This window comes from Stegodyphus dumicola, chromosome 10 (genome assembly GCF_044657685.1).
Source record: "Stegodyphus dumicola isolate Sdum_Otavi_A_Nest chromosome 10, ASM4465768v1".
NCBI lineage: Eukaryota > Metazoa > Arthropoda > Arachnida > Araneae > Eresidae > Stegodyphus > Stegodyphus dumicola.
Genome location: NC_140777.1, coordinates 28,129,171 through 28,144,902, shown reverse-complemented (window position 1 = coordinate 28,144,902; position 15,732 = coordinate 28,129,171). Strand labels below are relative to the sequence as shown.

General features: G+C 32.4%; 1 protein-coding gene across 1 annotated transcript in view; it reads left to right on the top strand.

The window, feature by feature from the left end:
- Positions 1 to 1,516: 1,516 nt before the first annotated feature.
- Positions 1,517 to 15,732, top strand: part of LOC118193797 (uncharacterized) — a 55,288-nt gene continuing 41,072 nt past the window's right edge. Inside the window, exons 1-2 of the mRNA XM_085825099.1 lie at positions 1,517 to 1,654; positions 8,518 to 8,699. Coding sequence (XP_085681225.1) covers positions 8,571 to 8,699 — 129 coding nt within the window. The 5' untranslated portion in view covers positions 1,517 to 1,654; positions 8,518 to 8,570. The remainder of the gene's footprint in view (positions 1,655 to 8,517; positions 8,700 to 15,732) is intronic.

The following is a 15,732-nucleotide window of genomic DNA, read 5'->3' as shown; positions in this document are numbered from 1 at the left end:
TTTACTAGCAAGCTCTTCGAGATTGTAAATTGAAGTTTTCAAATTGAACCCTTTTTTTTAATGTTTTTAAATTATGCTATCTATTGTAGTAACAAAAATGTCGTTTTGCTAACACATTATGTTATTCAAATCAAAGTACTAACCAATGCGTACATACGAACATAAGTTGCATAAATAAAATGAAAACTTTTAATTTTTGAAATGAAATTAATGACAATTTTAATGCATGAATGGTTTTCGTTTACTGTTAAGTAAAATAGCTTAAAATAATTGGGAAAAGAAGTTATATTCATTTCATTCTCATATGCTAATGCGTTTACACAATAAATCAAAGGAGGATCTTGATCCCGCATTGGGAGCAATCGAATCTATCGACAGGTTCCCATTTCTGAAACATACGTTGAAGATAGACAGTCAAGCAAAAAAGAAAAAAAAATTGAGCATGTAACTCCGACTCTTAAAAATCTCTTGCTTAACGGGATAGTTAATAAAAATGTCTGTTTCATTCATATATTAAATCAGAATCTACATACAAAAATCGAAACTGCACTTTTTTATTTTCGCATTTATTAGCCCAAAGGACCCGTAGCCCAGAAGGGCTATTAGTCCCGACGCGGCATTTTGTATTGAAAAGTCTGAATCACTTTTCAAAAATGTTACTACCAAATATTATCTTCTCGTATTATATTTAAAGAAATTAAAAAATGAAGACTCTGCATGAATCTATGTATGTTTTTCGCATTGTGAAAAAAAAATTGAATTGCGTAATCCTCCGCCCGAATATGAGCACCTGGAAGACTGAATTTTGAATTTATTTTATTACCTGTTTTATAAACTGTAAAACTTTAACGAATTTTTGATTAACAGACTCAACGATTTCAAAGCGAACAATGGCAATACTGTACGGGGAAAAAAAAAAGAAACATTTTTATCCTTAGCGCGCGAGACTGTGCATCAGAAATTCTAAAGATATGCTCATGCAATATTTCTGTTGAATCGAATTGTATGGTTTAAGTGCGAAGAACATGATATTTAATAAATAAAGGTAGCACACAAAACGTTAAAAAAACGCCCCTTTGAGTGTAATGTAAAATCTGAAAGCTTCCAGATTTTTGTTTTGTTCTTTTATTATCCTCATTATTTATTATACTATTTTTATTTTAATAAATTTTGAAAATTTATTCGTATATTATAATGATTGTTGGTTCTATTATGAAAAATAAAAACGTAAATATACTAAAAAATTTCCATAAAATACTTCAATGAATACGCTTATTTAAAATTTTTTGCACGTTATTCGCGTATTACGATGGTAAAGTTACAAAATACAGTGATACTATGAAATTCATCACTGCTATAAAAAACTACGTACGTGATATCAGTTTATTGTGAGAACATTTATATTTATTTCATTTATCAAATTCTCTAAACACTTCAACTTCCTTCTTATATATTTTCAGATCATAACTTATTCCTCGTGAACTGAATATTAAAAATGTGCGATTTTTTAATATAATAATGATATAGTCACTTAAAATATTCAATCAGAGTTTAAATCATACAGAAAAGGAATATTTGATGGTGATTTTTTATTGGAACCAAAGGAGAAAATTTGGACATGAACTGAGCTTTTTAGAATATTTACTAATACGTAGTAAGTTTATATTAAAATTACTTTTAATCATCTCTGACTTCCGAATCAAGTATCTAAATTATCATTTTGATTATTTAAATAAATCTATGAACTTGCTGGTTGCTTCTGTTATCTAAGCTGCTAATAGTAGACGGATGCAATCATTAATGCTGTTAGAAATTGCTTAAAAATAGATCCTCTTTTATCAAATGAAATGTTTTGTAATTTTTTTATCTGCATAACTTTAGGATAGTAATTACACTGAAAGCGAAAGTAGGCAAACTATTTATAAGAAAATGGGTACTTTTCTATTATCGGGATCGGATTCAGAAATGTATGTATGTATGTAATAATAAAAGCAAAGGAAATGACGGAACACTGTAGATGCGGGATTAGACCCATATTGAAGAAGATTTTTGATTGCGTAGTATGCTAGTAATGCTAACTTGGTAACATCTAAAGAAATTGGCAGTCGAGGCAGTTTTAATTCCATTTTTATTTCCAATTGATATTTGTGGCCACAATCTCTTGGCACTAGTCGTGCATTTCCACACAAGATTTACATTTTTATATATTGTTAAGATAGAAAGCAAGCCAGCGAAATTACATCTTAGCAGAGTAGAGGGCAAAAGCTGAAGTGCGTAGTTATGAAAGATGGAAGTACGTGAAGAGAAAAGTTTTGGTTTACAAGGCCAGTTTCAGTTCTTAATTATTACGTCATCAGAGTTGCGCGGGCCATAGAGTGATCTAGAAATGACGCAATGCAGAGAAGTTATTACGATTTTAGAATAAAGAGGAAGAATTAATGTTTTTAGTTATTCTGATTCATATAATTTTATCTTACATATTCCCCCCTTCAAAAAGAAAAAGGTGTAGCGACAGAGAAGCCTTTTGAAAGAGAAAGAGTTAAAGCACTAGCAAATGTAAAAAAAAAAAACATAAATCATAAGATTTTTGTCCTGTAAAGTATAATTTATAAATATCAATTTTTTTTAATAAATTTTTAATTTTTAGAGTCCTATTGAATTTTTCAGCATTTCAGTCCAAAAGTCTTTTTGTTTGAGAATTCACATAATCATAATTCTTCAGGGAAGGTTCTTGTTATTACAGAATATCACAAAATAAACTTTTACACAATCATTACTTATAATTAAATGTAATGCACATAAATATTTATGATACTTATTTCTATACTGATACATTATATTTTAATACCATATAATAATAGGAGTAAGCTTCTGAAATTATGGTTTCACCGTTATCATCTTTCATTTACAATTCCTGATTTTACCAAACTGGAAGCCTCGCAATACTTCTAAACAAACATATCCATCAATAGGGCTCTCCTCTTGAGCTAACCAGCGTGTTCTCTGCACTGGTGGCCCAGGGTGCCTAGGCAGTTACTTGAAAAGGCCTCCGTTCCTTGCATTAAGGTAACTGGCCTTTGAGAACTGCACTAATACATTCCATAATAAAAAAATATAATAATAATAATAATAATAATAATATAAAAATTTTACATGCATTCATAAAATGAGAGCCTCCAACATTATCTTGCATGAAGAGGGTAAAAGGAACAACTGTACAGAGGTAATTACAAGCCTCTGTTGAAGGCACCAGTACACCCTCATCATACTATACTTAACATACAATAAACCATAAATTTTAACATGCATTTACCATAATTTCATATTACTTATCTGTACTAATTTCACTTATTTTTTACACCTACTTCATTTTTAGAATAATTATAAAATTCGTATTCAAAATTCTCAACAAAATTTCAAAAACTTATCTTAATATCCTTCCCTATGAATAATTTAAATAGCTGAAAATTCGTTACTTAATTTGCTCACGCATAATTATGAAAAATTAAATTTGCTCACGCATAATTATGAAAAATTAGAAAAATTTATGAACAAGAATTTCAGATTTTCTCAAAACAAATTGCAGAAAATTTTAACCAAAGTTGAGAGGAAAACTATAGAATCCTCAGCATATTAAATAATTTAGTTCCTGAGCTAAATTCACACGAATGTAATACACTTTGAGCTGTTGAAAAAGCAGAAGTGCAAATAATTTTCTGTCGCACATACTTGCAAACACATAACTCAGATCGACCTTGAAAATGCTGTAATGCTGAATTCCTAAACGGTAATTCACTGATGATTTCCTTTTCACTAGGCATTCGAACTTCTCAATTTATCGAGAGATTACTTTCAATCTGTAAACACTACGCGTGATTATTTTTTTGAAGCACTTGCAAAACACCACAGCAGAAGAATGATCTGTTATCTTTTTACACACTGAAAAAACAAACTTGATGATTCACTTCTTTCACATTATCTTGGATTTATCACAAAACGATGATTTGAAGAGCTGAATTAAATTTTCCATTGAGGTTTCAGGCTGCAGGAAACTATCCTTACCGGCTTTATTGTCATAATAAGAGCACAAAGAAAAATGAGACGGAGCAGTGTCGATGCTTGCTTAGATCCATATTGAAGAAGAATTTTGATTGCGTAGTATTTAAAGAACTTGGCAGTTGAGGCAGTTTTAATTCCATTTTTATTTCCAATTGATATTTGTGGCCACAATCACTTGGCACTAGTCGTGCCTTTCCACACAAGATTTACATTTTTATATATTGTTAAGATAGAAAGCAAGCCAGCGAAATTACATCTTAGCAGAGTAAAGAGCAAAGCTGAAGTGCGTAGTTATGCAAGATGGAGGCACGCGAAGAGAAAAGTTTTGGTTTACAAGGACAGTTTCAGTTCCCAATGATTACGTCATCAGAGCTGCGCCGATCATAGAGTGATCTAGAAATGACGCAATGCAGAGAAGTTATTACGATTTTAGAATAGAGAGGAAGAATTTATGTTTATAGTTATATTATAATTTTGATTCATATATTTTTATCTTACATGTATGTATGTATGTATGTGTACAGACACATATACGCATAAATATGTGCGCCTCTGAATCTGGTCTGATAACAAGAAACAGCCTGAAAATGTTATCACATATTTACATCAGCTTGAAAATTACGAAAAATTATCGATAAGCTAGCGAAATAACCTTAGATGAGTTACGTTAAAAGGTAGTTCTCTTATTGGGATCGGATTCAGAAATGTTTCAATGCATGCCCGTGTGTATGTATGTATGTGGATATTGTGTGCATGTAGTATATACATTTGGCTAAAATTTCATAAGCGGGGTAAGTTGGCGCCAAATTATTTTGGCCTTCAAAATTTGGCGAATTTTTTAGGCGGCAATGAAAGCACCAAAATGGGAATTTTAAACGTAAACAGAATAGTAACTTTTAAGTTTTGCAGTAGTGAAACGCCGTTATTTTATGTAAACAGAATAGTAAAATGAGATGATAAAATATTAGATGAGTAAAACAATGTCCAACAACTTTGCAAGTAAAAACATAGTCCTATATATGTAATTCATCATAAAATAGTAGAATAAACAATTCTTGTAAATAATTATTGAGTTAATAAATATATACACTTATCAGATCAGAAGTGAGTTTTAAACGTAAACAGAATAGCAAATTATGCGTATTCAGCATCATAAACTAACTAAAATATTCAAGTTACTATCGTCGTGGAATTCAACATACTAAACAACTTTCGTTCAAAACTTTAAATATTCCACATCTTTCGATTGCCACATACAAGAAACAAAACTTTAAAAAAATAACTAAATAAAATTAAATGAAAACATTCATAAATTATAAACTACACGTCATATGAAATCCAACATTCTCCCACCAACAACAGCTTAACCTTCTGCAAATATTTATATAAATATAATATTAAACATACATATAACAATAATATTAAACAGTAAAACTTTTAAAAACAAACACAGCATTTCAAAATTAAATTTTTAAAAAAATCTTTTGACTACACTAAATTCGCGCTCTTACAGTTACCGAAATAAAGCTCTAGGTTTGCCATAACAAACCATACAGCCGGAAACCACAACCAAATCAAAATCGCGCCCACTAAAAAAACTCTCGCCAAGCTTGGCGCTCACCCTGATTATAGAATTTTAACCATACATACATATACATTTGCTTACATATATACATACCTACATAAATTCGTAGATCCATACATACATGCATGCATACATACATTTCTGGATCTGGTCGTGATAACAGAACAGTACCCGTTAACATTAACATTAGTTTTGTTAAGTTTCAATTGAAGAAGCAAATTTTGTAAGAATAAACACATTACTCGTAATGTACAAATATCAGCAGCAATCACTAAAGCCAATTTCTTCCTTCCAGTTGAACATTAGTCATTACGTAATTGGAAGAGAAATACGCTAGTATGAAATTTAAAGGTAAGCAAAAAAGAAACCTTATATTTCCAAAGATTCTGAAAAAAAAAAAAAAAAAAAAAAAAAAATGATTTCGAGAAATGTCTAGCATAGGTCTCTCTTTTTTATACTGAAGAAGAAAGATCTATATTCGATCCTCTTCCAAATCAACAGAATTCTATTCAAAATCTACGACAGTTTAAGATTTTGTTTATTTGTGCCTTATTGCCTTATTTTAGTGCCTTAGTGCCTTATTTTAGTGCCTTAGTGCCTTATTTTAATTATTTAATAATCGTTAAATTTGAAAGAAAGGTTATATTTCGAAAGAATCTGACACAAATCTTTCTTACAACAGCCAAATTCTGCTAATCTTTGAAATGAGATTACTGGGTCAGATTCTCGCAAAATGCATGCAACGTTTCTCTAAAACTATTCATAATCGAAGATTGAATTTTATTTAATTTTAAAGAACTATATAACTTTAATGTTACAAGCACTTTAATTCCCATTTTAATAAATTGATAATAAATTTCAATATGGGTCTACATCAGCTATACATTTTGCTTAAGAATGTACCAAAATTTCTTGAGAATGTACAAAATAATTTTTTTGGGTACTATTCCGTTTTGAGGACCGTAAAAAATCGCCAAACTATTGGTGATGCCAGTGCTGCCAAAAATAATTCCAGTAACCCTAACGCAAGAAAAGAAGTATAATGGCAAATAAATATCTAAGATTATGGTTTTAATTTAGATGAAAGGTTAATTTCATATAATACTTTTTTATTATTATAATTTATGTAAAAAAAGGCTAAACATAACTGAATGGAAGTATAAGAGCAAATAACTACTTCAGATCATTATTACAATTTATATAAAAAAGGCTAAACATTGTACATCGCTATTACGATACCGAGTTATCGCTAAAAAACATAATTTCATCTTGTTGGTTGTTCAAACATAATCTTCTATAATGAATGATTCCTTTTCTTTGAAAAAAATTCTATTGCAGACTTTATGTCATAGACAATTCTCAAATTGTTAAATCCATAGGATATCTGAAAAGGATTTAAAATCAAAAAAGGATTTAAAAATTAAACTAGTATTTCAATGGAGTCTAAAGAAATAAACTATCTAAATTTACGCAATTTGAAATCATAGCGTGCGCTAGATTTGGCGCTCTGTTAAATGGGCGCGTTTGCTAGATTCGGCGCTTTTGTGCATACATTTTCGTTGTCATTTTTTTATGGTCCTCAAAATGGAATAGTACCATTTTTTGTTCGTATCTCATATTAAATAACTAAGAATAAAACTAACAAATAAAAGACGAATTATGCTACAAAAATATCATGCTACATATTTCATAAAGAAATGGTTTGGCTTTTTTTACGTGGAAATATTTTAGTTAATCAGAGCACAGTAACGAAATATGGGGAAAGTGCAGAATCGCCCACTGCTTGGCGCGTTTTTAAGAATTGCACTAACTCGGTATCCATGTGCCCATCGACCTGTTTTCACTTGAAAAAACATCCCAGAATTGCACAAAAATGGCATTGCGCATTTACTTTACAATCCCTTAACTTTTACATATTCCACATCTTTAACTTTATCCATGTACACATCGACAATTTAGAATTTTACAATCCCTTAACTTTATCCATGTACACATCGACCTATTTTCACTTAAAAAGGTCAAAGAAAATTGACAAAAATCCAATTCGTCTTACTCTTGTGAAAAGCGCCAAACAAAGAAATGGACGATTCTGCACTTTAGCCACGAATATTTCTAAGGAAATGCCGATTACATCATTAACTCTAAGCTGAGCAATAATTTAAAAATTTAAACAACGGAAAATCCTATTAATTATGATAGATTTCTAAAAGTTAATATTTTAAATATGATTTCTCTATCAGTTCTTCTTATTACATCACTTGTGTTTATCAGCTGTTTGCATTATCATTATCATCAATTTTAACACTTTAGACTCTAGAAAATTTTATTTACCTAGAAACTTTGACAGCCAATCAAATGCTTTTAATTTTGTTGAGTTGAAACTAATACTTTCGAGTTTCGAACCGAAATGATTGATTTTTAATTCCAGTTCTGTTACACCTAACGTTAGAGCTCTAATCTCACCATTCTTTTCAACGTTCTCTTTGCTCTTTATTTAACAGATGGCTGTACAATCCTAGTGTCCTTTAATTATTTATTTATTTTTATTTCCTCAAAATAAAGGATACGTTTCTTCAAAATGGCGTCGAATACTTATTCTTTTTGGAAGAAAAGAGACTTGAACTGCACACAGCTTTTCTGCAAAACCAACCCCTCTAAGATTTAAATTTACCTAATTTTATATTTATGTTGCCATGCTTTTCTTTCACTATTAACTGTTAATAAATATTATAGTCTGGTAGTTTATTTTTTTCTACTTCTCATATATAATCATGAGGGAAAATGATTCCTTTTTTAGAAAGAAACAAGCTAATTTTATGTTCGCTTAATACCTACGCCTTTATGACTAACTCATCTACTGCTACCACTTTCAGAGTTTTAAAGCTACTATAAATACCCTAATGTCAACATGGCAGGGGAAAATTAAATGCCAATAAAGAAAGACTTCTGCCAGTCGTCTGTTTCTGACAATATAAAAGAAGAAAGTGATGAACATACTCAAGGATTTTGTCGAAATTGTTGTTCTTCAGTTTCACCGATTATTTCGCAGTCTGTTGTAAGTAAAATCCTTTATATTGAAAATGGAAAATTACTCATAGCTTTTGAAGCAAAGTGAAAAATACTGTAATGATCAATTAATAAATTCGATATCAAGTTAATTTTTTGAGAAAAATTTTTAATTTTCATTTGAACCACTTCAGAGAGGAGAGAAAGTCTTTGTTACGAGACCGTGAATATTCAAAGTACATTGTTGCTATTCAGAAAGAAAAAGGTTATTGAATATTTCCGTAAAACCAATAATTGTACGATACCGCTTTTTAATCGGTAATGAGGACATTTGGCATGAATGAGAACTTTAAAGTTATTAACAAATTAAGGTTTTAAAACACACAAGCATAACAACAATTTAGAGGGGCATTTCGAAGAATGAGATAAATTTATATATTTCGAGTACTGAATTCAATTTCTGCATGCTTTAATACAAAATACACATGTTTTAATACAAAAGTTAATAAAGTTAAATATATTCAAAATATGTTTATATATAAAGATGATTAAAATGCATAGAATACACCAAAAATAAGTGCAAGTTTAAAGAAAATACATTTCTCTGAAACCTTACTTACGCCGAAACGACATAAAAAGAAGATTATTTACACTATAAAGCTTATTAGGGCTACCTGTCTAGATACTTTCGTGGAGGACGTTTAAAGAAGAAACTTTCTGGTATTCACGTTACATTCGAGGGGGGAGATTCGCGGGAGTCTGTCTGTTATATTTGTTCCAAACGGGCGATGGGTTTAGATGTGTAGGATTTCTAGGTTTTTAATTTGTTGCCGACTGGTGTTACGCTTTTCATAAACCTCAAGCTGTCACAAACACAGCAAACATGCCCGAATTCATTATCTTCGAAGTTTCTGACAAAATATTGTGTACGCAACTGATCAATCTTTTTTGTTTGACAACAGACCCCGTTGAAGAAACTCTCTACTATAATTTGGTAAAAGTACACCCAAATTTTAGAATTTATTACTGGCAGGTACAGGTAAAAGCTAGGCCAGCACCTTCGTAGTACCACAGGTTTAGGTATTGTTGAATCTAGCTAACTGTTAAACATTCCATCCCAATTTTGAGGAAGAACATCCCGGGGGGGGGGTCCGAGGATCTCCCATCCCTCTTCCTTTACCTTCAACCCTTTGAGAGGACTTTCTGAGATCTTTGATTTTATTAGTATGGACAAATCATACTGAGAAAAGACTATTCTTGAAAAGTTGAACAACTGATACTTCTAAAAGTTTAAATGTATGTACAAGTGTCCTTTCTAAGGTGGAAGGTGTCATAAGCAAGTCTTTGGAACTCCGGTCCTTCGGCATTGCGTATATAAAAATGAAATTGTTGAGACATTAAATTAAACAAATTAAATAAATATATTTTAGTAATATATGGAGATGCATAAGCATTAGATATGACAAATATCAAGTCCGAGTCTTTGGATATAAGAATGTCTCTGATTTTGCCCTAAGGTGTCTGTTCTTTATTGTGTATTTCTTAAATGGTGTTAGGTTGTTGTTAGGCTTAATCAGATGTTTACCGTCTGTTAGATTACAGTAAAAAATGTAATGATCAAGTCATCCCTTTCGCCATATATGCAGAGATCCATCGAGAACATGCTTCTGTCATGGAAATAGGTGGGGAAAGGACCGTGCTCTGTGATATACTGATACAGAACATGGTCATAGTGCAGTGCCTTGTTGGGAAACAATCGTGGACTCTTCTGCCTTGCAATGCAGAGTCCCATTCTTCTTGCCACTTTGAGTCGACAATTCGACAATTGTATTCAGTGTGAATTTTATATGGGACTTGGGCCACGGGACTTCTGTTGATGTTAGTCGTTGCATCCTTTGCAAGGAGGTCAGCCGCCTCGTTGCCGTTTTCCGTTGTAAGCTTTCACCCAACTGAGGAAAAACTGGATTTCTGGGTGTGTGCTTATTGTGTTTTGAATATCCTGAATCAGTTGGTTCTTATTATTTCTGTCCTTCAGGGCATATAATGCAGATTGACTATCTGAATAGATTGCCATTGTCCTGAAATTATTTTATATGGCTTTATTTACTGCAGACTGAATTGCTGACAGCTCAGCTTGATAAACAGAATTTTCTGGAGTTAATTTTCCTTGCCGTATTATTGAAATAGAGGAAAATGAATAGATTATTGGCGCTGCGCCCACTTCTACATGAATTTTAGAGCCGTCCGTAAATGCTCTCAGACATTCTTGACTACAGATTGCTGATACGTCCGTATTGATTATTAAATTACAATAATTTGCAGAATGGTTAAGTCAGTGGTATGGCTGAAGACTAATATTTTGAGGCATAAAAGGCGGTGCCATATTTTTTATTGGCAACAGTAGAAGAAGTTGAAACACTTTGATTTATCTGGAAACTAACAATTTTATTTCCTTCTTCTTATTTTCATACTATTATTTCATACTATATTTCATATTATTATTGCGCTCTTTCCTTTTTACAACGAAACGTTCTTCAATAAACCTTTGTTTAATTTTCTGCTTGTCTCTTGTGCTGTATTTTTAGTGCATCTTTTTTTTTTTATATTTTTCATATTTATTTATTTATTTATTTATTTATTTTTGAAACAAAATTCGCTTTCACAACCGCTCACCGTCGATCTCAATATAGAAGTGGACGTGTTATGTCCCAAGTTTTGCGGTTACATCTATGACGTCATCAAAATTTTGTATATTTTTGTCTAACTTTGAGAGTACTGTGTTTCAACCACAATGCCAATTTTCAAAATTCTTTTGTGTTTTGTAATGGTCTCCTTTAACTATCAAACAAAATATAAATGAAAACTGCAGTTTTGGGGTTATTAAGATATAAGTGTTCTACTAAGACACATGTTTTGTGTCTTAATTTTTTTCCCCTGGAACCATCATAAAGCAAAGTAGTCCTACTTTAACATAAAAATTTTCATGCGCCAATCCGTTCCTCTGGATTTAAACTCGCTTCGAACTGCAGTGGTCTGTGATCTTATATACTCGACTGCTGATGAGCCATGTGAAGAGGAGAAGCAGTTGCCCTTAATTTATAGGGAAAGAGTTTTAAACGTTCCGAATTCTGCACATAAACGCAAGGGGGATATATTAAATCATATAAAGTAACATTTAATTATAAAAATGGTATTAAAATGATGCATGATTTACAGTCCATAATAAATAGAAATAGCATATGTAGGTACCATTTCACTTTCCAAAGCTAGGAAAACTGCTCACGCTGGAAAAATTGTGACTGTCATGATCATGACTTAAGCTGAGTCGTGAAAGATTTGACAGAGAATTAGAGAGAGTAAGATTTTGCTGAAAGACAATGAACATGTCCTTTATATCTTTCAAGTTTCTTTATACTGTTGTCTATCATCACCTCTGTAGATTCTAGGCTCGCCTTTGTCAGTTTTCAGAGCCAAGATTTGCTGTGTGCATACCGGCAAGGGCATATTTGCTACAGTCAACTCCCGATTTATCGTGGGGAATATATACCAGATTCAGACTTAACCAAACTCTGACATAAAAAAAGTACTTTCTTGTTAAAGTGTTTGCAACATAAACCTTTGGGGATACTAAAAACCTGTAAGTCGTACGATTAAATTTGCCAATATTGGCAACTGTAACAGTTAAGCTATTGATTGCGAAACGCTATTACAAGCCATCAGCGTTAAACGAAACTGTTTTTGGAGAATACTCGTGGGTAGAATAAAACCAGTTATTGCCTCTACTCCGAATCCTGTATTAGGAAGAATTTTTCTCCCTTTTTTCTCCCTGGTCGAACTTGCGCATGTTTGTTTTTACACACTGTCGTGCATAGCTTTCAGTGCGCGTGCTTAGGCACCGCTACACAGAGACAGTGCGCATACGGATAGTCGAAATTACATTATCTTTATTTTGATTTTTAATAAGAGAAAATAAAAAGAATTAAAAAATGATACTAACTATTTAAGAGATATTTTCATCCGAAACAATACGTAATTTAATTGTAAGTATTCCGAAATAGATAACCATTGTACAATTAAAACTAAAATATCTAACTAACCTTTCCAATGGAGTTTAAATTCAGTGACATTGTGCTAACTATCCTGTAAATAGTTTTTAATGCCTTTTAAACTTAGCTCCTTAATTTCTGGTGATATTTGTTCAATAATTGTTTTCTGTTAATTTTAAAATTATTAATTTAATTTAATTTTTCTGTTAATTTTAAAATGAGTCAATTACTTTTTTCTGCGTTTTTGTAATTAATCTCGGATTAATTACAGTTTTAAGTTAGTCATGATCAATGTTCCCAGTATTGCCCTGGCTAATTGGAAGTTGACTGCAGTGCCTGCAATAAGTAAACTGGGTCTCGTACCACTCTCTAGACACCTTTTAGTTGAGGGGAGAACGTACGAAATTTTCGCATTCTTCTGTGCGTTCTCTCGCGATATTTCTTTGAAATTTCTGTAATACCTGATATTAAAGAGAACTTATGATAACCTCTCCTTATGTCGCGTATTTTCTTAAAAGGAGCTGTGAATGATAATTCAGTGTATTGAATGCTCATGCGTAATTACCCGCTACACAGAGAATCCGGACCCGGATAATCGAAAGTATACTGTACTTATTTTGATTTCTAATAAAATAACTATCTATTATTGTTTTCATCTGTACCTTTTATAAATATTTGCACATTTGATTGAATCAATAAATGACACTTCAAAATTTCGTATTTTTAACTGAGCTGCAATATCGTCTACTGTCACTTTGGAAACAATTCCTTTTATGCTTTTAACATTTGATCTTGATGTATGTCATATCTTATATGCATTAAAATTCTGTTACAGATTTTGTACTTAGATAAGTAACTTTAGTAGAATTATAATTAAACTGGTTGTATTTTTCTGCGTAATGTAGTGCGAGACAAATTTTAATAGAATGCTATGCCGCAAAACTAAGAATGCAGGGGCACGGGCATTTAACATTGAATAAATGGGTATATCAATAATTTGTATTGAAACTGAACAAATGTAATTAACTACTATATTAGCTGTAGCCGTAATTCCATCCTCGTATTGCTTTACAGTAATTTCAAGAAGCAGAAAGTACTAGAAATATCTCGCGGCCGGTTGAAAACTATTTAAGTCCGAAGATCTTCGCTCAGTTATTTAGTTAGCTACTATTGTTATTGTTGCGAGTTTAGCGTGAGATTGGATTAGCTTTCTCTTTAGATGCGCTTTGCATTGCATTGTATTTAACGTTCTTAGTAGTTTGAAATGTAACTACTGATTATACTGTGTGGTACTGTGAACACTTGTACGAATATTTCTGTGGAAAATTTCAGAGTTCTGAAATATTTCTTTTGATAAAAATAAATTTATTTAACCTGAATGCATTCCTATTTGCAACTTGTGCATTCAAACTACTACGAGCCGGTACGCACGTAATAATACATTAGTGTGCAAAATTAACAGACTTTGCAAATTATGTCTATTTTTAGGAAATTTATGGAACCAAAGGTATTGTAATATTTTTATTTAATAAATAATTATATTTATTGTCCTTGACATTAGAGTGGTAACGCCATATTTATGTCGCGTAACTGTTGCTGAGCAACGTCAGAGATGGAATCAAATTTATGTTTTACTAAGAAGCTCATCCGTTATTTCGATAAAAACTGCAAAATACGTTACAGTCCTAATTATGCTGCCGGAAAATGATGAAAATATTGAAATTCAAATACTTATGTCTACACGTATGTATCTGTGGAGCTGTAAGTGCTGAAGGGATATAAGCACACGAGAGGTTTTCGGCTATTTGCGTGCCCGTACGCCTTCACGATATTTGTCTTGTTTCTTGCAAGAATTGGATACATTTTATAAGATATGAAATAAAGTGAATAGCCACAAACGAATGACGAAATTGTCAGTAGATTGGAGGTAGACCAATCATAAGTGCAGGTGACTACAGAGCTCAATGTAACGCCCAGTGTTGTCAGCATTTTGTGACTGCTGTTTCAAGTTTGAAACAGTTTCAAGACGCTAAATTTGTAATCGAAAAGACCTGGACAAGGTCAACTAAGGTCCGCAATAGCAAACGAGGATCATTATTTGGCCCTTTCAGTGCAGCGACACAGGACTATTACAGCTTCACATCTCTTATGCGAGCTATATGCTGTCACTGGAGTTTCATGTTTACTATCGTCCAAAGGCTTCACGAAATAAAGTCGTACCCCAGAAGATCCGCTTTTGCGTCTTGCTTATAACAGCACACAATAGAGAACTTTTAGCATTGTGCAGACAACACGCGCCTTGGCTCAGACGTCAGTGCAGTACCGTGCTTTTCATAGATGAATCGAGATTCAACCTAGGCACAGAATTTCGGCGTACCTGTATCTAAAGAGAACGTGGTACGATACGATCCCTCCCTCGCCTGGGAAAAAAGATCATTGCGGTGGTGGAGGCCTAATGATTTGGGCAGTCTTTACTTTGGACTGCCGCACACCCCTGAATTTGTTTGACAAAGGCTCTGTGACTGTTATGAAGTATACAGAGAACCGTATGCTCGATTTTTCAAATCAGTTTTTCCGAGTTCCTGTTAATGGACGCTAAATATCTTGACTTGGCCCTATAGAGCATATCTAGGACACTCCTAAGAGGGCAATTTTTTCTCGTCATTCCCATCCGAGAGCCATCCTGGAATTAAAAACTACCTTGCTGCAGGAATAGGATAGGCTGCCGCAGGAACTTCTTAACTGCTTCCTGTCCAATATGCCATCACACTGCGCGACCTGTCTGGCTATGAGAGTGGATCATACTCCATATTCGACTCATTTCAAAATCATAACGTGGAATTTGGATATTCCTGCATTATGAGCTTTACTGATAATCATGCGTACATAAAATGATTTTTGAATGGCTCATCTCTTTCTTTGTTATAAGTGCGTATTGATGCCAAATTTCACCAAAATCTGTTGATTACTTTCTCAGAAAGTCCACATAAAGTACAAATTCTCTTAATTTTGCAAACGAGTGTAATGTGACGAATT